Genomic DNA, 22,474 nt, shown 5'->3' with positions numbered 1-22,474 from the left:
AAAGAGCCCGGGCTTGGGAGTCACACGATCCGGGTTCTCCTCCCTGGGTGACATTGGGCAAAGTCACTTAGCTTCTCTGGGCCTCAGTTCCCTCATCTGTAAAATGGGGATGAAGGCCGTGAGCCCCACGGGGGACGGGGACTGAGTCCAACCCGATTAGCCTGCATCTACCCCGGTGCTTAGAACAGTGCCTGACCCGTAGTAAGCATCTGACCAACACCATAAAAAAGCGCTCACCAATCCCATAATTACAAATTATTCTTATTACTATCATCATCATCAATCGTATTTATTGAGCGCTTACTGTGTGCAGAGCACTGTACTAAGTGCTTGGGAAGTCCAAGTTGGCAACATATAGAGACCCAACAGTGGGCTCACAGTCTAAAAGGGGGAGACAGAGAACAAAACCAAACATACTAACAAAATAATATAAATAGAATAGATATGTCCAAGTAAAATAAATAAATAAATAGAGTAATAAATATGGACAAGCATATATACACATATACAGGAATACTATATACGATCGCCTCTCCTGGAACTCGGCCCGGTGTTCGGCGCACCGTGAGCGCTTAACAAATAGGGTCACAAATCACACTCACCTTTTCATAGATCCGGTAATTTCGCACTTTGTTGTAGGTCTCATCCCAGACAACGAGGACCTTGATTTAAAAAAGAGACACACAAAAAAATCCCGCATTAATTTAGCGCCGGGGGAAAGTGGCACTCTCTCTGTAGACAGGAAAGCAGCGGGGCTGGGCTAGTTACCAAAAAAGCAGCCGGGTTTGACTGAGGCTCTCAGCCACACAACTGCAAGCTCTCTGTGGGCAGGGAATCGATCAATCAATCAATCAATCGTATTTATTGAGCGCTTACTGGGTGCAGAGCACTGTACTGAGCGCTTGGGAAGTCCAAGTTGGCAACATATAGATATGGTCCCTACCCAACAGTGGGCTCACAGTCTAAAAGGGGGAGGCAGAGAACAAAACCAAACATACTAACAAAAGAAATGTTTCAGTGGCAAGAGCTTGGGAATCAGAGGACGTGGGTTCTAATCCCACCTGTCTGCTGTGTGACCTTGGGCAAGTCACTTCACTTCTCTGGGCCTCAGTTCCCTCATCTGTAAAATGGGGATGGAGACTGTGAGCCCCCCGTGGGACAACCTGATCACCTTGTATTTATCCCAGCACTTAGAACATAGTAAGGGCTTAATAAATACCATCATTATCATCATTATTATTATTTTGCTCTCCCAAGTGCTTAGAACAGTGCTCTAAGTCCAGTAACTGATCAATAAATACCACTGATTGATTGAAGGGGGCTTGCCCCGGGTGTGGAGCAGGGGAGGGGTTGGAGCTCCAATTCCGCGAACGCCTCCCATCCTGAGTCGTTTGGGAAAAGCAGCGTGGCTCCGTCGAAAGAGCCCGGGCTTTGGAGTCAGAGGTCATGGGTTCAAATCCCGGGTCTGCCAACTGTCAGCTGGGTGACTTTGGGAAAGTCACTTCACTTCTCTGGGCCTCAATTCCCTCACCTGGAAAATGGGGATGGAGACTGTGAGCACCACGTGGGACAACCTGATCTCCTTGTAACCTCCCCAGCGCTTAGAACAGTGCTTTGCACAGAGTAAGCGCTTAACAAATGCCATTATTATTATTATTATTACTAAAAGGGGGATGATGGCCTTCTCAGGGCGGGAGACCGTGAGCAAGCACAAACCAGGAGTTTCGTAAGTTGTCGAAGAGAAAGCATAGGCAGACCAACTTCCCTTTTCCCAGACTGAGCCCCCTCCTTCCTCTCCCCCTCTTCCCCCTCTCATTCCCCACCATCTTACCTCCTTCCCTTCCCCACAGCACCTGTATATATGTATATATGTTTGTACGGATTTATTACTCTATTTATTGATTTATTTTACTTGTACATATCTTTTCTATTTATTTTATTTTGTTAATACGTTTTGTTTTGTTGTCTGTCTCCCCCTTCTAGACTGTGAGCCCACTGTTGGGTAAGGACCGTCTTTATATGTTGCCAACTTGGACTTCCCAAGCGCTTAGTACAGTGCTCTGCACACAGTAAGCGCTCAATAAATACGATTGAATGAATGAATGAATATGTATATATGTTTGTGCATATATATTACGCTATTTATTTATTTTACCTGTACATATTTATTCTACTTATTTTATTTTGTTAATGTGTTTTGTTTTGTTCTCTGTCTCCCCCTTCTAGACTGTGAGTCTACTGTTGGGTAGGGACCGTCTCTATATGTTGCCAACTTGTACTTCCCAAGTGCTTAGTACAGTGCTCTGCACACAGTAAGCCCTCAATAAATACGACTGAATGAATGAATTAATGAATATGCATATATGTTTGTGCATATTTATTATGCTATTTATTTATTTTACTTGTACATATTTATTCTACTTATTTTATTTTGTTAATATATTTCGTTTTGTTGTCTGTCTCCCCCTTCTAGACTGTGAGCCCACTGTTGGGTAGGGACCGTCTCTATATGTGTTGCCAACTTGTACTTCCCAACCGCTTAGTACAGTGCTCTGCACACAGTAAGCGCTCAATAAATACAACTGAATGAATGAATGAATGAATATGTATATATGTTTGTGCATATTTATTATGCTACTTATTTATTTTTCTTGTACATATTTATTCTACTTATTTTATTTTGTTAATATGTTTTGTTTTGTTCTCTGTCTCCCCCTTCTAGACTGTGAGCCCACTGTTGGGTAGGGACCGTCTCTATATGTGTTGCCAACTTGTATTTCCCAAGAGCTTAATACAGTGCTCTGCACACAGTAAGCGCTCAATAAATATGAATGAATAAATGAATATGCATATGTTTGTGCATATTTATTAGGCTATTTATTTACTTTACTTGTCCATATTTATTCTACTTATTTGATTTTGTTAATATGTTTTGTTTTGTTCTCTGTCTCCCCCTTCTAGACTGTGAGCCCGCTGTTGGGTAGGGACCGTCTCTAGATGCTGCCAACTTGGACTTCCCAACCGCTCAGGACAGTGCCCTGCCCACAGTAAGCGCTCAATAAATACGATTGATTGATTGATTGATTTCCAGAAAACCGCACCGTCATTACCACAGAGCGAGACAATGCTAATCGTTCACCGCGGCGCTGAGGGCGAAGGTAGCGGTGAAGAGTTGGGGGGGCGGAGAGTTCTGGCTCAATAGAAAGAGCGAGGGCATCGGAGGCATCTCTCCCCTCGTCCCCCTCTCCATCCCCCTCTCCATATGTTGCCAATTTGTACTTCCCAAGTGCTTAGTACAGTGCTCTGCACATAGTAAGCGCTCAATAAATACGATTGATGATGATCCCCCCATCTTACCGCCTTCCCTTCCCCACAGCACCTGTATATATGGATATATGTCTGTACATATTTATTCCTCTATTTATTTATTTTACTTGTACATATCTATTCTATTTATTTTATTTTGTTAGTATGTTTGGTTTTGTTCTCCGTCTCCCCCTTTTAGACTGTGAGCCCACTGTTGGGTAGGGACCGTCTCTAGATGTTGCCGACTTGTACTTCCCAAGCGCTTAGTCCAGTGCTCGGCACACCATAAGCGCTCAATAAATACGATTGATTGATTGATTGATTGTTGGGTAGGGACTGTCTCTATATGTTGCCAACTTGTACTTCCCAAGTGCTTAGTCCAGTGCTCGGCACACCGTAAGCGCTCAATAAATACGATTGATTGATTGATTGATTGTTGGGTAGGGACTGTCTCTATATGTTGCCAACTTGGACTTCCCAAGCGCTTAGTCCAGTGCTCTGCACACAGTAAGCGCTCAATAAATACGATTGATTGATTGATTGATTGATCTCTGCTGAGGATCGGGGAGGGGCGGGCATCAGATAGCCCTCGTTTCCTCTGTCCGAGCGGTCTCGGGGCAGACGGGGTGAAACGGCGAGGCCTGGGCGTGGGGAAGGCCACTCACCTTGCCGGACTTGGTTGAAGAATTCCTAATGCAATAGAGTCCGTTCTGGGGCTGCCCTTGGGCGTTGGTGGCTTTGAACATCCTGAAAAGAAAAATGTTTAAGGTAATAATAATAATAATAATGATGGCATTTGTTAAGCGCTTACTATGTGCAAAGCACTGTTCTAAGCGCTGGGGGTGATACAACGTGATCAGGTTGTCCCACGTGGGGCTCACAGTCAATCCCAATTTTACAGATGAGGTAACTAAGGCTCAGAGAAGTGAAGTGACTTGCCCAAGGGCACACAGCAGACATGTGGTGGGGCCGGGATTCGAACCCATGACCTCTGACTCCAAAGCCCGGGCTCTTTCCACTGAGCCACGCTGCTTCTCTTTTAAGGTCAACGTCAGGCCTGGCCCCTGCCCAATAAAATCCTCGGGGGACGTCGAAAGCCTTCCCCATCACGGCCAGACTTCACCGAGTCCCTACTCTGGCCGAAACCCTGAGCACAGCACCCCTTCCCCGATTCTTTTGTCCCTCTCCTCTATACACAGTGGGCACTCAATAAATACGATTGATTGATTGATATTTATTACTCTATTTATTTATTTATTTTACTGAGCCCCTTCCTTCCTTTCCCCCTCGTCCCCCTCTCCATCCCCCTTACCTTACCTCCTTCCCTTCCCCACAGCACCTGTATATATGTATATACGTTTGTACAGATTTATTACTCTATTTATTTATTTTACTTGTACATATCTATTCTATTTATTTTATTTTGTTAGTATGTTTGGTTTTGTTCTCTGTCTCCCCCTTCTAGACTGTGAGCCCACTGTTGGGTAGGGACCATCTCTATATGTTGCCAACTTGTACTTCCCAAGCACTTAGTCCAGTGCTCTGCACACAGTAAGCGCTCAATAAATACGACTGATTGATTGATTGATTGATACAGTCTTCTAGACTGTGAGCCCACTGTTGGGTAAGGACTGTCTCTATATGTTGCCAGCTTGTACTTCCCAAGCGCTTAGTACAGTGATCTGCACACAGTAAGCGCTCAATAAATACGACTGATTGATTGATAGCCCCTATCTTCCTACCTGCCTTAATAGGCTGTTGCTTCCCTCTACTTATAATTTATTTTTATTTTTTATTTTTTGATAGCATTTATTAAGCGCTTACTATGTGCAAAGCACTGTTTCTAAGTGCTGGGGAGGTTACAAGGTGATCAGGTTGTCCCGCGGGGGGCTCACAGTCTTCATCCCCATTTGCCAGATGAGGGAACTGAGGCGCAGTCTCCCCCTTTTGACTGGGAGCCCACTGTTGGGTAGGGACTGTCTCTATATGTTGCCAACTTGGACTTCCCAAGCGCTTAGTACCATGTTCTGCACACAGTAAGCGCTCAATAAATATGATTGATTGATTGATTGATACTAAAACTAATAATAATTAATAACTGTGGTATTTGTTAAGCACTTACTATGTGCCAGGCCTCCAGGAGGCCTTCCCAGACTGAGCCCCTTCCTTCCTCTCCCCCTCATCCCCCTCTCCATCCCCCTTATCTTACCTCCTTCCTTTCCCCACAGCACCTGTATATATGGATATATGTTTGTTCAGATTTATTACTCTATTTATTTATTTATTTTACTTGTACATATCTATTCTATTTATTTCATTTTGTTAGTATGTTTGGTTTCGTTCTCTGTCTCCCCCTTCTAGACTGTGAGCCCACTGTTGGGTAGGGACTGTCTCTATAAGTTGTCAACTTGTACTTCCCAAGCGCTTAATACCGTGCTCTGCACACAGTAAGCACTCAATAAATATGATTGATTGATTGATTGATTGATTGATAAACGCTCAATGCCTATGATCGCCTGATCGATCTACTGACCCATTATGTCCCCACTGGGGCCCGGAGTTCAACGAGCCAGCCCGGCCAGTTACTGGCCCAGCCGCTGACTTTAACTGAAGCTGTGAGACTGTAAGCTCTCTGTGGGCAGAGAACGTGTCTACCAACTCTGTTATAGTGGTCTTTCCCAGGCACTTAGTACAGTGCTCTGCACACAGTAGGCGCTCAAACAATACACGGAGGTTTCTGGATGGACGCGGAGGTTTCTCGGTGAAAGGCGGCGGGTGATAGCCACAGTGACCACAAGCCAGTGCTGATTCTCAGCCCCGGGGGCTCTGACCCTGGGGACAGTCATTTATTTAATTCTATTCAATCAATCAATCAATCGATCGTATTTATTGAGCGCTTACTGTGTGCAGAGCACTGTACTAAGTGCTATTCATGTCTGTCTCCCCCCTAGACTGTAAGCTCATTGTGGGCAGGGAAGGCGTCTCTTAGATTGTACTCTCCCAAGCGCTTAGGACAGGGCTCTGCACGTGGGAAAGGCTGAATTAACATGAATCTTTGCGAGCCAGTTATGATCGCTACTGATCATTCATTCATTCAATCGTATTTATTGAGCGCTTACTGCGTGCAGAGCACTGTACTAAGCGCTTGGGAAGTCCAAGCTGGCAACATATAGAGACGGTCCCTACCCAACAGTGGGCTCACGGTCTAGAAGGTGGAGACAGAGAACAAAACAAAACATATTAACGGAATAAAATAAATCATCTATTATATAGCAAATAGCAATATTTTTTTTATAATGGCATTTATTAAGCGCTTACTATGTGCAAAGCACTGTTCTAAGCGCTGGGGAGGTTACAAGATGATCAGGTTGTCCCACGCGGGGCTCACAGTCTTCATCCTCATTTTACAGATGAGGTAACAGGCACAGAGAAGTGAAGTGACTTGCCCAAAGTCACACAGCTGACAAGTGGCGGAGCCGGGATTCAAACCCATGACCTCTGACTCCAAAACCCGGGCTCTTTCCACTGAGCCACGCTGCTTCCCTATTTATGCTACTGATGCCTGGCTACTTGTTTGGTTTGGTTTTGTCGTCTGTCTCCCCCCTTCTAGACAGTGAGTCCATTGTTGGGTAGGGATTGTCTCTGTTGCCGAATTGTAATAATAATAATGATGGCATTTATTAAGCGCTTACTATGTGCAAAGCACTGTTCTAAGAGCTGGAATTGCAATAATAATAATAATAATAATAATAATAATGATGGCATTTATTAAGCACTTACTATGTGCAAAGCACTGTTCTAAGCGCTGGGGAGGTTACAAGGTGATCAGGTTGTCCCACGTGGGGCTCACAGTCTTTAATCCCCATTTTCCAGATGAGGGAACTGAGGCCCAGAGAAGTGAAGTGACTTGCCCAAAGTCACACAGCAGACAATTGGCGGAGCCGGGGTTTGAACCCACGACCTCTGACTCCAAAGCCCGGGCTCTTTCCACTGAGCCACCCTGCTTCTCAATTGTACTCTTAGTCCAGTGCTCTGCACACAGTAAGCGCTCAATAAATACGATTGAATGAATGAATGAATGAATGAATGAATGATGAAGGCTTGACGTGCTTAGGTTCCCAGCGCACAGACACTAAGCTTCGATAATCTGAGCGTTTCGGCCTTGAACCGATTAAATTATTGGCTGTCACATCTCATCCGCAAGCCAAACCGACTCCCTTTCTCCTTGGATTCGCTTTCCCTCACATCCAACAGTGCTCCGGAATGATTTCAATCAATCGATCAATCAATCGTATTTATTGAGCGCTTACTGTGCGCAGAGCACTGTACTAAGCACTTGGGAAGTAAAAGTTGGCAACATATAGAGACAGTCCCTACCCAACAGTGGGCTCACAGTCTAAAAGGGGGAGACAGAGAACAAAACCAAGCATACTAACAAAATAAAATAAATAGAATAGATATGTACAAGTAAAATAAATAGAGTAATAGATATGTACAAACATATATCCATATATACAGGTGCTGTGGGGAAGGGAAGGAGGTAAGATGGGGGGATGGAGAGGGAGGCGAGGGGGAGAGGAAGGAAGGGGCTCAGTTTGGGAAGGCCTCCTCCTCCTCCTCCTCCTCATCAATCGTATTTATTGAGCGCTTACTATGTGCAGAGCACTGTACTAAGCGATTTCCGCAACCGCTGAGGGCGCGGGAGCCGATTAACGTCCCTTCAGCGGACGAAGCTCACCTTTCCACTTCAAACGACTCGGTCGTGTTGACAAATATCGAGCTGGGTAGTGGCACCTGGAAGAAAAAGTGATTTTTTTGCATCACTTAAACGTCAAAAACAAACATAATACCGTACTCAGTAAACGCTCGACAAATACCGCCGACTGACTGAAAACAAATGATGGCTTTTTCCTCCCCTGCACCATGACCTGGGATCTTAATAATAATAATAATAATGATGATGGCATTTGTTAAGCGCTTACTATGTGCAAAGCACTGTTCTAAGCGCTGGGGTAGATACAAGGTAACCAAGTGGTTACCCCAGTGCTTAGATAATAATAATGATGGTATTTGTTAAGCGCTTACTATGTGCAAAGCCCTGTTCTAAGCGCTGGGGAAATACAAGGTGATCAGGTTGCCCCACGTGGGGCTCACGGTCTTAATCCCTATTTTACAGATGAGGTAACTGAGGCTCAGAAAAGTGAAGTGACGTGCCCAAGGTCACACAGCAGACATGTGGCGGAGCCGGGATTCGAACCCATGACCTCTGACTCCAAAGCCGGGGCTCTTTCCACTGAGCCACACTGCTTCTCAAGTTCTCACGCTGCTTCTAAAATCTTGATTTTAGAATAAATCTTCCCTTTGGCTTTCCCTTTCTTTTAGACTGTGAGCCCGCTACTGGGTAGGGACTGTCTCTATAACTTGTACTTCCCAAGCGCTTAGTACAGTGCTCTGCACACAGTAAGCGCTCAATAAATACGATTGATTTGGCTGTGCCCCCTTCCCTCTTCCAACCCATCTAGAAAGCGCAGTACACCAGTGGGCACAGGTGGTGATTACCAGCTCTTTCGTACCATACTCTCCAAGGTGTTTAGTACAGTACTCCGCACGCCCCAAGTGCACGATAAAAAAAACTGATGGCATTTATTAAGCGCTTACTATGTGCAAAGCACTGTTCTAAGTGCAGGGGAGGTTACAAGTTGAGAAGCAGCGTGGCTCGATCGAAAGAGCCCGGGCTTGGGAGCCAAAGGTCATGGGTTCAAATCCCGGCTCCGCCACTTGTCAGCTGTGTGACTTTGGGCAAGTCACTTCACTTCTCTGGGCCTCAGTTCCCTCATCTGTAAAATGGGGATGAAGACTGTGAGCCCTACGAGGGACAACTTCACCTCATCACCTTGTATCCTTCCCAGTGCTTAGAACAGTGCTTTGCACATAGTAAGCGCTCAACAAATGCCATTATTATTATTATTATTATTACAAGTTGAGCAGGTTGTCCCACAGTGGGCTCACAGTCTTAATCACAGTCTTCTAGACTGTGAGCCCGCTGTTGGGTAGGGACCGTCTCTCTATGTTGCCAACTTAGACTTCCCAAGCGCTTAGTACAGTGCTCTGCACACAGTAAGCAGCGTGGCTCAGTGGAAAGAGCCCGGGCTTTGGAGTCAGAGGCGATGGGTTCAAATCCCGGCTCCGCCACTTGTCAGCTGTGTGACTTTGGGCAAGTCACTTCACTTCTCTGGGCCTCAGTTCCCTCATCTGTAAAATGGGGATGACAACTGGGAGCCCCCCGTGGGACAACCTGATCACCTTGTAAACTCCCCAGCGCTTAGAACAGTGCTTTGCACATAGTAAGCGCTTAATAAATGCCATGAATAAATAATAATAAAGTAAGCGCTCAATAAATACGACTGAATGAATGAATGAATCCCCGTTTTACAGATGAGGTCACCGAGGCCCAGAGAAGTGAAGTGACTTGCCCAAAATCACACAGCTGACAATTGGCAGAGCCGGGATTTGAACCCGTGACCTCTGACTCCAAAGCCCGGGCTCTTTCCACTGAGCCACGCTGCTTCTCAATTGACTTCATCTTAAAACAGTGCTTGGCATAGTAAGTGCTTAACAAATACCAACATTATTCTTATTAAGTTCCTCCACCCCCGTTCAAGTCTGCCAATCCATAACTCTCGCCATCATCAAAGCTCCTGGGAATTCTTCTCCAGAGGCTTCCCGACAGGTTGCATCCTGTCCCCCTCATCCCCCTGTCCATCCCCCCCCATCTTACCTCCTTCCCTTCCCCACAGCACCTGTATATATGTATATATGTTTGTACATATTTATTTATTTATTTTACTTGTACATATCTATTCTATTTATTTTAATTTGCTAATATGTTTGGTTTTGTTCTCTGTCTACCCCTTCTAGACTGTGAGCCCACTGTCGGGTAGGGACCGTCTCTATATGTTGCCAACCTGGACTTCCCAAGCGCTTAGTACAGTGCTCTGCACACAGTAAGTGCTCAATAAATACGATTGATTGATTGATTGATTAATTTTATCGGCTGACACGCTCAGGGGACCACGAGAAGGAGTTGGAAACACTGGCAAACTGAGTTAAAATCCTTCATATTGGCCAGACTCTGTGAATCAATCAATCGTATTTATTGAGCGCTTACTGTGTGCAGAGCACTGTACTAAGCGCTTGGGAAGTCCAAGTTCGCAACGTATAGAGATGGTCCCTACCCAACAGTGGGCTCACAGTCTAGAAGGGGCTAGGCGCTTGGGAAGTACAAGTTGGCAACATAGAGAGACGGTCCCTACCCAACAGTGGGCTCACAGTCTAGAAGAGTGGGCTTACAGTCACACTTAACTTCTCTGTGCCTCAGTTACCTCATCTGTAAAATGGGGATGAAGATTGTGAGCCCCATGTGGGACAACCTGATTACCCTGTATCTACCCCAGCACAGTGCTTGGCACATGGTAAGCATGTAATAAATACCATCATTATTATTATTATTCCAGTGCTCTATCTGAGAAGCAGCATGGCTTAGTGGAAAGAGCCCGGGTTTGGGACTCAGAGATCGTGGGTTCTAATCCCGACTCTGCCGTTTGTCCGCTGTGTGACCTTGGGTAAGTCACTTAACTTCTCTGGGCTTCAGTTCCCTCATCTGGAAAATGGGGATGAAGACTGTGAGCCCCATGTGGGACAACTTGATTACCTTGTATCTACCCCAGTGCTTAGAACAGTGCTTGGCACATAGTAAGCGCTTAATAAATACCAACATTATTATTATTATTATTATTATTGTTATTAAGTGAAGTGAACCAAGGGCAGCCTCTCTCCACTAAGGGTTTGGGCCCTGGTACTTCTGTATCTAGGCCGGCTATCCTGTTTTCCAGGTTGTAGTCAGGCTCAGCCATCTGATGGTCATCGGCCCGAACCGTCGCTTTCATTCATTCATTCAGTCGTATTTATTGAGCACTTACTGTATGCAGAGCACTGTACTAACTGCTTGGGAAGTCCAAGTTGGCAACATATAGAGACAGTCCCTATTCATTCAATCGTATTTATTGAGCGCGCTTACTGTGTACAGAGCACTGTACTCAGCACTTGGGATGTCCAAGTTGGCAACATATAGGGACGGTCCCTATTCATTCATTCATTCAATCGTATTTATTGAGCGCTGACTGTGTGCAGAGCACTGGACTAAGCTCTTGGGAAGTCCAAGTTGGCAACAATAGAGACGGTCCCTACCCGACAGTGGGCTCACAGTCTGGAAGGGGGAGACAGAGAACAAAACATATTAACAAAATGAAATAAATAGAATATGTGCAAATAAAATAGGGTAATAAATACATACAAACATATATACATATATACAGGTGCTGTGGGGAGGGGAAGGACATAAGGTGGGGGGCATGGAGAGGGGGAGGAGGGGAGAGGAAGGAGGGGTCCCTACCCAACAGTGGGCTCACAGTCTAGAAGGGGGAGACAGAGAACAAAACAAAACATATTAACAAAATGAAATAAATAAAATATGTACAAATAAAATAGAGTAATAAATACATACAAACATATAGACATATATACAGGTGCTGTGGGGAGGGTAAGGAGGTAAGGTGGGGGGCATGGAGAGGGGGAGGAGGGGGAGAGGAAGGAGGGGTCCCTACTCAACAGTGGGCTCAGAGTCTAGAAGGGGGAGACAGAGAACAAAACAAAACATAGTAACAAAATGAAATAAATAGAATAAATATGCACAAATAAAATAGAGTAATAAATACATACAAACAAATATACATATATACAGGTGCTGTGGGGAGGGGAAGGAGGTAAGGCGGGGGGGATGGGGAGGGGGAGGAGGGGGAGAGGAAGAAGGGGTCCCTACCCAACAGTGGGCTCACAGTCTAGAAGGGGGAGACAGAGGACAAAACAAAGCATATTAACAAAATGAAATGAATAGAATAACCATGTACAAATAAAATAAATATAGAGTAATAAATACATACAAACATATATACATATATACAGGTGCTGTGGGGAGGGGAAGGAGGTAAGGCGGGGGGGATGGGGAGGGAGAGGAGGGGGAGAGGAAGGAGGGGTCCCTACCCAACAGTGGGTGCACAGTCTAGAAGGGGGAGACAGAGAACAAAACAAAACATATTAACCAAACGAAATAAATAGAATAAATATGTACAAATAAAATAGAGTAATAATGAATAGAGTAATAATACATAAATGCATAGAGTAATAATAACTAGAGTAATCATAAATAAATAATCATAAATAAATAGAGTAATAATAAATAGAGTAATCATAAATAAATAGATTAATAATAAATAAATAGATTAATAATAAATAAATAGATTAATAATAAATAAAGAGTAATAATAAATAAATAGATTAATAATAAATAAATACATTAATAATAAATAAATAGAGTAATAATAAATAAATAGATACGCCGCGGGTATTCGCTCTTGCCTTTTCATACTCTTCATCCGAATCCTCGGAGCAGACGTCGGCCTTGGAAGGCAAGAGGGGTTTCTCAAAGGAAAAGCTTCGGAAACTCTGTCCGTCGGGGGGTGACCTCCTGGGGGAGAAACAAGACGACTGTAGACGCGACACCTCGGGCGGACTCCAAGTTTCCCAGGGAAGCTAAACTCGTTTTATGGCATTTGTTTTTTTGGTATGGTATTTGTGTGCTCTGCACACAGTAAGCACTCAACAAATACAATTGATTGATTGATTGATTGGTATTTGTTAAGCGCTGATTATGTGCCGGGCACTGTACTAAGCACCACGGTAGGCACCCACTCATTAGGTTGGACACCCACTCAGTCCCGGTCCAACCTGGGGCTCACAATGTTAATCCCCATTTTGCAGATGAGGTCACTGAGGCAAAGAGAAGTGAAGTGACCTGCCCAAGGTCACGGAGCAGAGGCGTGGAGGAGCCGGGATTAGAATCCCGGTCCTCTTGATTCCCAGGCCCGGCATCTTTGCAGTAGGCCATTCTGCTTCTCACTCCCAGCCCGCCTTTCACATCCAACAGTGCTCATTCATTCATTCATTCAATCATATTTATTGAGCCCTTACTGTGTGCAGAGCACTGTACTAAGCGCTTGGGAAGTCCAAGTCGGCAACATATAGAGACGGTCCCTACCCAACAGTGGGCTCACAGTTTGATTTCCGCATCTGTTAGTGGGAACAGGGACATGGAGAAGCAGGGTGGCTCAGTGGAAAGAGCCCGGGCTTTGGAGTCAGAGGTCATGGGTTCAAATTCCGGCTCCGCCAACTGTGTGACTTTGGGCTTCACTTCTCTGTGCCTCAGTTACCTCACCTGTAAAATGGGGATGAAGACTGTGAGCCCCATGTGGGACAACCTGATCACCTTGTATCTACCCCAGCGCTTAGAACAGTGCTTGGCACATAGTAAGTGCTTAACAAATACCATCATCATCATCATCATCATCTACCCCAGCATTCAGTACAGAGCTTGGCATTCATTCATTCAGTCATATTTATTGAGCGCTTACTGTGTGCAGAGCACTGTACTAAGCGCTTGGGAAGTACACGTCGGCAACATATAGAGATAGTCCCTACCCAACAACAGGCTCACACATACTAAGTGCGTAGTAAGCACATTTGTTGTCTGTCTCCCCCTTCTAGACTGTGAGCCTGTTGTTGGGTAGGGACCGTCTCTATATGTTACCCATTTGTCCTTCCCAAGTGCTTAATACAGTGCTCTGCACACAGTAAGCGCTCAATAAATACGATTGATTGAATGAATGAATGAATGAATAACAAACACCACAATTATTATTATAAGGAAGCTCATTGAGGGCGGGGAACATGTCTACCAACTCTGTTATACCGGACTCTCCCTTGGGCTTACTACAGTGCTCGGCACACAGTAAGCGCTCAATAAATACGACTGATTGAATGAATGAATGAATGAATAACAAACGCCACAATTATTATTATTAGGAAGCTCATTGAGGGCGGGGAACATGTCTACCAACTCTGTTATAGCGGACTCTCCCTTGGGCTTACTACAGTGCTCGGCACACAGTAAGCGCTCAATAAATACGATTGATTGAATGAATGAATGAATGAATAACAAATGCCACAATTATTATTATAAGGAAGCTCATTGAGGGCGGGGAACATGTCTACCAACTCTGTTATACCGGACTCTCCCTTGGGCTTACTACAGTGCTCGGCACACAGTAAGCGCTCAATAAATACGATTGATTGAATGAATGAAAGAATGAATGAATGAATAACAAATGCCACAATTATTATTATAAGGAAGCTCGTTGAGGGCGGGGAACACGTCTACCAACTCTGTTATACCGGACTCTCCCTTGGGCTTACTACAGTGCTCGGCACACAGTAAGCGCTCAATAAATACGATTGATTGAATGAATGAAAGAATGAATGAATGAATAACAAACGCCACAATTATTATTATAAGGAAGCTCGTTGAGGGCGGGGAACATGTCTACCAACTCTGTTATACCGGACTCTCCCTTGGGTTTACTACAGTGCTCGGCACACAGTAAGCGCTCAATAAATATGATTGATTGAATGAATGAATGAATAACAAACGCCACAATTATTATTATAAGGAAGCTCGTTGAGGGCGGGGAACATGTCTACCAACTCTGTTATACCGGACTCTCCCTTGGGCTTACTACAGTGCTCGGCACACAGTAAGCGCTCAATAAATACGACTGATTGAATGAATGAATGAATAACAAACGCCACAATTATTATTATAAGGAAGCTCGTTGAGGGCGGGGAACATGTCTACCAACTCTGTTATACCGGACTCTCCCTTGGGCTTACTACAGTGCTCGGCACACACTAAGCGCTCAATAAATGATTGACGGATTGATCGACAGAGCGCGGTTGGCAGGGGGGCCCACGTCAGGACGCGGCTCAGGTGGCACCGAGTCAGTAGGTCGCTGTTGGGTAGGGACCGTCTCTATATGTTGCCAACTTGGACTTCCCAAGCGCTTAGTACAGTGCTCTGCACACAGTAAGGGCTCAATAAATATGATTCAATGAATGAATGAATGACCGGGGGCAGGGGTGACTCTACAGCAGTGAGTTAGACGCCTCTGACTTTGGGTTCCCGACCACAGGCTCTCCAGCTGTGAACTCCAATTCTTCTCCGCCACAACCTGTCTGTGGCTTCTCCCAACCGGGAGGTGGGAAGGGGAAAGATGGGAACTGAACCTCCTTTCGGTCAATCGGTGATCGACTAATTGATAGGGGGCTGAGATGGGAAAAAAATCCATCGGTAGTACGATTGAGCGCTGACTGTTTACGGGGCTCTGTACTGAGCGGTTGGGAGAGTGCAATGCAACATTCATACGATCGCACTGACTGAGCGCTTACTGTGAGCAAAGTGCTGGGCTAAGCGCTTGACTTGGTAATAGTAATAATAATAATAATCAATCAATCAATCGTATTTATTGAGCGCTTACTGTGTGCAGAGCACTGTACTAAGCGCTTGGGAAGTCCAAGTTGGCAACACCTAGAGACGGTCCCTACCCAACAGTGGGCTCGCAGTCTGGAAGGGGGAGACAGAGAACAAAACATACCACCAAAATAAAATAAATAGAATATTTATTTTATATATATGTATTATTATTTTATATGTATAGATATGTACATATTTTTTTACTCTATTTATTTATTTAATTTATTTGTACATATCTATTCTATTTATTTTATTTAGTTAGTATGTTTGGTCTCTGTCTCCCCCTTTTAGACTGTGAGCCCACTGTTGGGTAGGGACTGTCTCTATATGTTGCCAATTTGTACTTCCCAAGCGCTTAGTACAGTGCTCTGCAGATAGTAAGCGCTCAATAAATACGATTGATGATGATGATGATATGTACAAGTAAAATAAATAGAGTAATAAATACGTACAACCATATATACATGTATACAGGTGCTGTGGGGAAGGGAAGGAGGTAAGGCGAGGAATAATGAATGCCACAGAATAATGGCATTTATTAAGCGCTTACTATGTGCAAAGCACTGTTCCCTTTCCCTTCCTTCAGACCAGGATGATTATTTTGGGTACGCGTCTCTGTTCGCTTCTGGACCCATCTCTATACCCTAACGCCTTCTCCGATTTGTGATTTATTTTAGTGCCTCTCTCCGCTGTTAGGCTGTAACCTCCTCGAGGGCAGGGATCAGGTTGACGCTCTTTATTGTATCAATCAATCAATCAATCGTATTTATTGAGCGCTTACTATGTGCAGAGCACTGTACTAAGCGCTTGGGAAGTACAAATTGGCAACACACAGAGACCGTCCCCACCCAACAGTGGGCTCACAGTCTAAAAGGGGGAGACAGAGAACAGAACCAAACATACAAACAAAATAAAATAAATAGGATAGAAATGTACAAGTAAGATAAATAAATAAATAAATAAATAGAGTAATAAATATGTAATAAATAGAGTAATAAAAATTGTACTCTCCCAACCTAGCACGGTGCTTTGTACAGAATAAGCAACCCAGATCAACCCTTCAGTGGGATTTCCCGAGTGCCGACTGCGCCCGGAGTGCACTGTACTAAACGCTCGAGAGAGTACGCTACCCCAGTTTGAGCGACTGAATATCTGAGTCGAATTCAAGAGCCACCACGAGAAAAAAATCCTGGAAATCTTTCTTGGAAAGACTTCTTAATGTGAGACTGAGGGGAAAAAGACCCCATTATTCAGCGTCGGCAAATCTCATCGCCTCTACTAAAATCCCATTTTTGAGGGGGAAATGGTGTCAGCGCTAAGCAGCAGTGAGGACCCTGTGTCATCCCAGGAGACGGGAGAGGAAACAGCTTGGTGATGGGACCCAACCACAGTGATCGGCTGTGATCGATCAATCATTCAATCGTATTTATTGAGCGTTTACTGTGTGCAGAGCACTGTACTAAGCGCTTGGGAAGTACAAGATGGCAACATATAGAGACAGTCCCTACCCAACAGTCTAACAGTCTAAAAGGGGGAGACAGGGAACAAAACCAAACATACTAACAAAATAAAATAAATAAAATAGATATGTACAAATAAAATAGAGTAATAAATACGTACAGACATATATCTGTACATATATCTGTACATGATCGACTTCTAGACTGTAAGCCCACTGTTGGGTAGGGACCATCTCTATATGTTGCCAACTTGGACTGCCCAAGCACTAAGTACAGTGCTCTGCACACAGTAAGTGCTCAATAAAAACAGAGAAGCGGCGTGGCTCAGTGGGAAGAGCCCGGGCTTTGGAGTCAGAGGTCATGGGTTCGAATCCCGGCTCTGCCAACTGTCAGCCGTTTGACTCTGGGCAAGTCACTTCACTTCCCTGGGCCTCCGTTCCCTCATCTGTAAAATGGGGATTAAGACTGTGAGCCCCACGTGGGACAACCTGGTCCCCTTGCATCCCCCTCAGCGCTTAGAACAGTGCTTTGCTTTGCATCCCCCTCTCCATCCCCCCATCTTGCCTCCTTCCCTTCCCCACAGCACCTGTATATATGTATATATGGTTGTACATATTTATTACTCTATTTACTTATTTATTTTACTTGTACATTTCTATCCTATTTATTTTATTTTGTTGGTCTGTTTGGTTCTGTTCTCTGTCTCCCCCTTTTAGACTGTGAGCCCACTGTTGGGTGGGGACCGTCTCTATGTGTTGCCAATTTGTACTTCCCAAGCGCTTAGTACAGTGCTCTGCACATAGTAAGCGCTCAATAAATACGACTGATTGATTGATTGATTGATTTGCACATAGTAAGCGCTCCATAAATCCGAATGAATGAATAAATATGACTGATTGATCGATAGCAGGAGAAGCAGCGTGGCTCAGTCGAAAAAGCCCGGGCTATGGAGTCAGAGGTCACGGGTTCAAATCCCAGCTCTGCCAATCGTCAGCTGGGTGACTTTGGGCAAGTCATTTAACTTCTCTGGCCCTCAGTTACCTCATCTGGAAAATGGGGAGGAAGACTGTGAGCCCCACCGTGGGACAACCTGATCACCTTGTAACCTCCCCAGCGCTTAGAACGGTGCTTTGCACATAGTAAGCGCTTAATAAATGCCATTATTATTATCCAGCGCTTAGAACAGTGCTCTGCACATAGTAAGCGCTTAATAAATGCCATTATTATTATTATTCTTATGTCAGTGCTCAAATCTGAGCCTCGAGACAACGGGGACGCCGAGCCCAGACTTACTGTAAGTGCGGGAGGGGAGGCTTCTCGGGTCGGGGTCTCAGCTCGGGCCCGGGTTTGGGGGCGACGGCCGGAACGAACAACCCGGGCTTGGTCATCTTGGGCTTGTTGGCTGGGACGGGGGGCAGCTCGCCGCCGGGAGCCGGGGGTCCCCACGGGGGCAGGTGGAAGGGCCTGGGCCTGTCGCAGGCCTTGGCGGCGCTCAGGTGGTAGCCCAGGGGCCGGGGCTCCGGGGAGGATGAGCAGCTCTCCTGGACGCCGACCGGTTGGCGGAATTGGGGTACGGCCGGGGGGGACCCCGAGGGTGGGTCGCTCAGCCTCCTGCTCCCCAACGACGGCTTCCCGCCGGGCTCGACTTTCCGGGCGCAGAGGAGTTCCCGCTTCAGGTCCTCGGGCGTGATCTCCGGCAGGCCCCTCTTGGGGGGCGGCGGCGGGGGGCCCGGGCTCTTCACCGAGAAGGAGTGCGGCCTCTGCGTTTCCGAAAAGGTGGGTTTCCTCAAGTTGGGGACCGGGGGCGGCGGGTAGGCCGGAGGGTGGATCATGGGATCTGCAACACGCAAACGACACGTCAATCAATCAGTCGTATTTATTGAGCGCTTTACTGTATGCACACCACTGTACTGAGCACTTGGGAAGCACATAGAGACGGTCCCGACCCAACAGTGGGCTCACAGTCTAGACGGGACCGCCTACAAATAATAATAATAATAACGATGGCATTTATTAAGCGCTTACTATGGGCACAGCACTGTTTGAAGCGCTGGGGAGGTTACAAATCCATCAATCAATCAATCAATCAGTCATATTTATTGAGCGCTTACTATGTGCAGAGCACTGGACTAAGCGCTTGGGAAGTACAAGTTGGCAACATATAGAGACAGTCCCTACCCAATTATTGAGCGCTTACTATGTGCAGAGCACTGTACTAATAGCTTGGGAAGTACAAGTTGGCAACATATAGAGACAGTCCCTACCCAACAGTGGGCTCACAGTCTAAAAGGGGGAGACAGAGAACAAAACCAAACATGCTAACAAAATAAAATAAATAGAATAGATATGTACAAGTGAAATAAATAAATAGAGTAATAAATATGTACAAACATATATACATATATACAGGTGCTGTGGGGAAGGGAAGGAGGTAAGATGGGGGGGACGGAGAGGGGGACGAGGGGGAGAGGAAGGAAGGGGCTCAGTCTGGGAAGGCCTCCTGGAGGAGGTGAGCTCGTAAAGACGGTCCCTACCCAACAGTGGGCTCACAGTCTAGAAGGGACCGTCTACAAATAATAATAATAATAACGATGGCAGTTATTAAGCGCTTACTATGTGCACAGCACTGTTCGAAGCGCTGGGGAGGTTACAAGGGGATCAGGTTGGCCCACGTGGGGCTCACAGTCTTCATCCCCGTTTTACAGATGAGGGAACTGAGGCCCCGAGAAGGGATGGCACCTGTAAGGGACGACATCCCGACCGGTCGAGCGACGGTGTCCGTCGGGCGCTTACGGCGTGCGGACCGTCGTACTAAGCGCTTGGGAGAGTAGCATACAACCGAGTTGGGAGATGCGTTCAATCAACTGATCGATCGTATTTATTGAGTACTTACTGGGTACATAGCACTGTACTATGAGCTTGGGAGAGTAATAATAATTGACACCTGTCTACTTGTTTGGTTTTGTTGTCTGTCTCCCCCTTTTAGATTGTGAGCCTGTTGGTGGGCAGGGACCATATCTATATGTTGCCAACTTGTACTTCCCAAGCGCTTAGTACAGTGCTGTGCACACAGTAAATACGACTGAATGAATGAATGAATTTTTTTAGATTCATTTTTTTTTTTAGATTTAGAATTTTTTTAGATTTAGATCTTTCAGACTGTAAGCCCACTGTTGGGTAGGGACTGTCTCTATATGTTGCCAACTTGTACTTCCCAAGCGCTTAGTACAGTGCTCTGCACACAGTAAGTGCTCAATAAATACGATTGATGATGATGATGATGATGATGAATAATGATGGTATTTGTTAAGTGCTTACTATGTGCAAAGAATTAATTCATTCATTCACTCAATCGTATTTATTGAGCGCTTACTGTATGCAGAGCACTGTACTAAGTGCTTGGGAAGGACAACTTGGCAACATATAGAGACGGTCCCCATCCAACCGTGGGCTCATAGTCTAGGGAGGTTACAAGGTGATCAGGTTGTCCCACGGGGGGCTCTCAGTTTTAATCCCCATTTTACAGATGAGGGAACTGAGGCACAGAGAAGTCAAGTGACTTACCCAAAGTCACACAGCCACTGACAATTGGTGGAGCAGGGATTTGAACCCGTGACCTCTGACTCCAAAGCCCGGGCTCTTTCCACTACTATAAAACGGACACATTGCTTGCCCATAACAAACTTATAGTCCATCAGGGAGACAGATGTTAAAATAAATTATGGATATGGTCATGAATACTGTGGGGTTGAGGGTGGGGGGCTTAGGGAATAAAAATAATAATAATGATGGCATTTACTAAGCGCTTACTATGTGCAAAGCACTGTTCTAAGTGCTGGGGAGGTTACAACGTGATCAGGTTGTCCCACGGGGGGCTCCCAGTCTTAATCCCCATTTTACAGATGAGGGAACTGAGGCCCAGAGAAGTCAAGTGACTTGCCCAAACTCACACTGCAGCCACTGACAACTGGCGGAGCAGGGATTTGAACCCGTGACCTCTGACTCCAAAGTCCGGGCTCTTTCCAATTGACACATTTTTTGCCCATAACGAGTTTATAGTCCATCAGGAAGACAGATGTAATAATAAATTATGGATATGGACATGAATACTGTGGGGCTGAGGGTGGGGGGCTTAGGGAATAATAATAATAATAATAATAATAATAATGATAATAATAATAATAATGGCATTTATTAGGCGCTTACTATGTGCACAGCACTGTTCTAAGCGCTGGGGAGGTTACAAGGTGATCAGGTTGTCCCATGGGGGGCTCCCAGTCTTAATCCCCATTTTACAGATGAGGGAACTGAGGCACAGAGAAGTCAAGTGACTTGCCCAAACTCAAACAGCAGCCACTGACAATTGGCGGAGCAGGGATTTGAACCCGTGACCTCTGACTCCAAAGCCCGGGCTCTTTCCAACGGACAGATTTCTTGCCCATAACGAGCTTATAGTCCATCAGGGAGACAGATGTTATAATAAATTATGGATATGGACATGAATACTGTGGGGTTGAGGGTGGGGGGCTTAGGGAATAATAATAATAATAATAATAATAATAATAATAATAATGGCATTTATTAGGTGATTACTACGTGCAAAGCACTGTTCTAAGCGCTGGGGAGGTTACAAGGTGATCAGGTTGTCCCACGGGGGGCTCCCAGTCTTAATCCCCATTTTACAGATGAGGGAACTGAGGCACAGAGAAGTCAAGTGACTTCCCCAAAGTCACACAGCCACTGACAATTTATTAATAATTATAATAATTATTATAATTTATAATTTAATAAATTATGGATATGGACATGAATACTGTGGGGCTGAGGGTGGGGGGCTTAGGGAATAATAATAATAATAATAATAATAATAATAATAATAATAATGGCATAATGATGACATTATTAGGACAGTCTTTTAGCCTGTGAGCCCACTGTTGGGTAGGGACTGTCTCTATATGTTGCCAACTTGTACTTTTCAAGCGCTTAGTACAGTGCTCTGCACACAGTAAGCGCTCAATAAATACGATTGATTGATTGACAGGGCTGAAGGTGGGGGGCTTAAGGAGTACAGATTCAAGTGCATGCGGAGGCGATGCAGAATGGAGAGGGAGGAGGGGGAAATTGGGCTTAGAAACCTCGGTTTATCTGCGGCCAAATGGGTTTCTTATTGCCTTTGGTCTGGGCCTGGACAACCATTCTGACACCTGTCTCCATGTTTCGTTTTGTT

General features: G+C 45.3%; 1 protein-coding gene across 4 annotated transcripts in view; it reads right to left on the bottom strand.

Annotated features, from left to right (window-relative positions):
* The window catches only part of SH3BP2 (SH3 domain binding protein 2), a 159,367-nt gene that overhangs the window by 4,482 nt on the left and 132,411 nt on the right, over positions 1-22,474 (bottom strand). For all 4 annotated transcript variants that reach the window (XM_038745231.1, XM_038745233.1, XM_038745232.1 and 1 more), the window contains 5 exons: positions 18,541-19,084; positions 12,781-12,889; positions 8,045-8,100; positions 3,972-4,053; positions 603-662 (listed from right to left, as the gene is read on the bottom strand). In XM_038745231.1, coding sequence (XP_038601159.1) covers positions 603-662; positions 3,972-4,053; positions 8,045-8,100; positions 12,781-12,889; positions 18,541-19,084 — 851 coding nt within the window. The remainder of the gene's footprint in view (positions 1-602; positions 663-3,971; positions 4,054-8,044; positions 8,101-12,780; positions 12,890-18,540; positions 19,085-22,474) is intronic.

The sequence above is a fragment of the Tachyglossus aculeatus genome, chromosome 4 (assembly GCF_015852505.1).
Source record: "Tachyglossus aculeatus isolate mTacAcu1 chromosome 4, mTacAcu1.pri, whole genome shotgun sequence".
NCBI lineage: Eukaryota > Metazoa > Chordata > Mammalia > Monotremata > Tachyglossidae > Tachyglossus > Tachyglossus aculeatus.
Note: the sequence above shows the minus strand (reverse complement) of the source record. Positions and strands in the feature narration are given on the sequence as shown.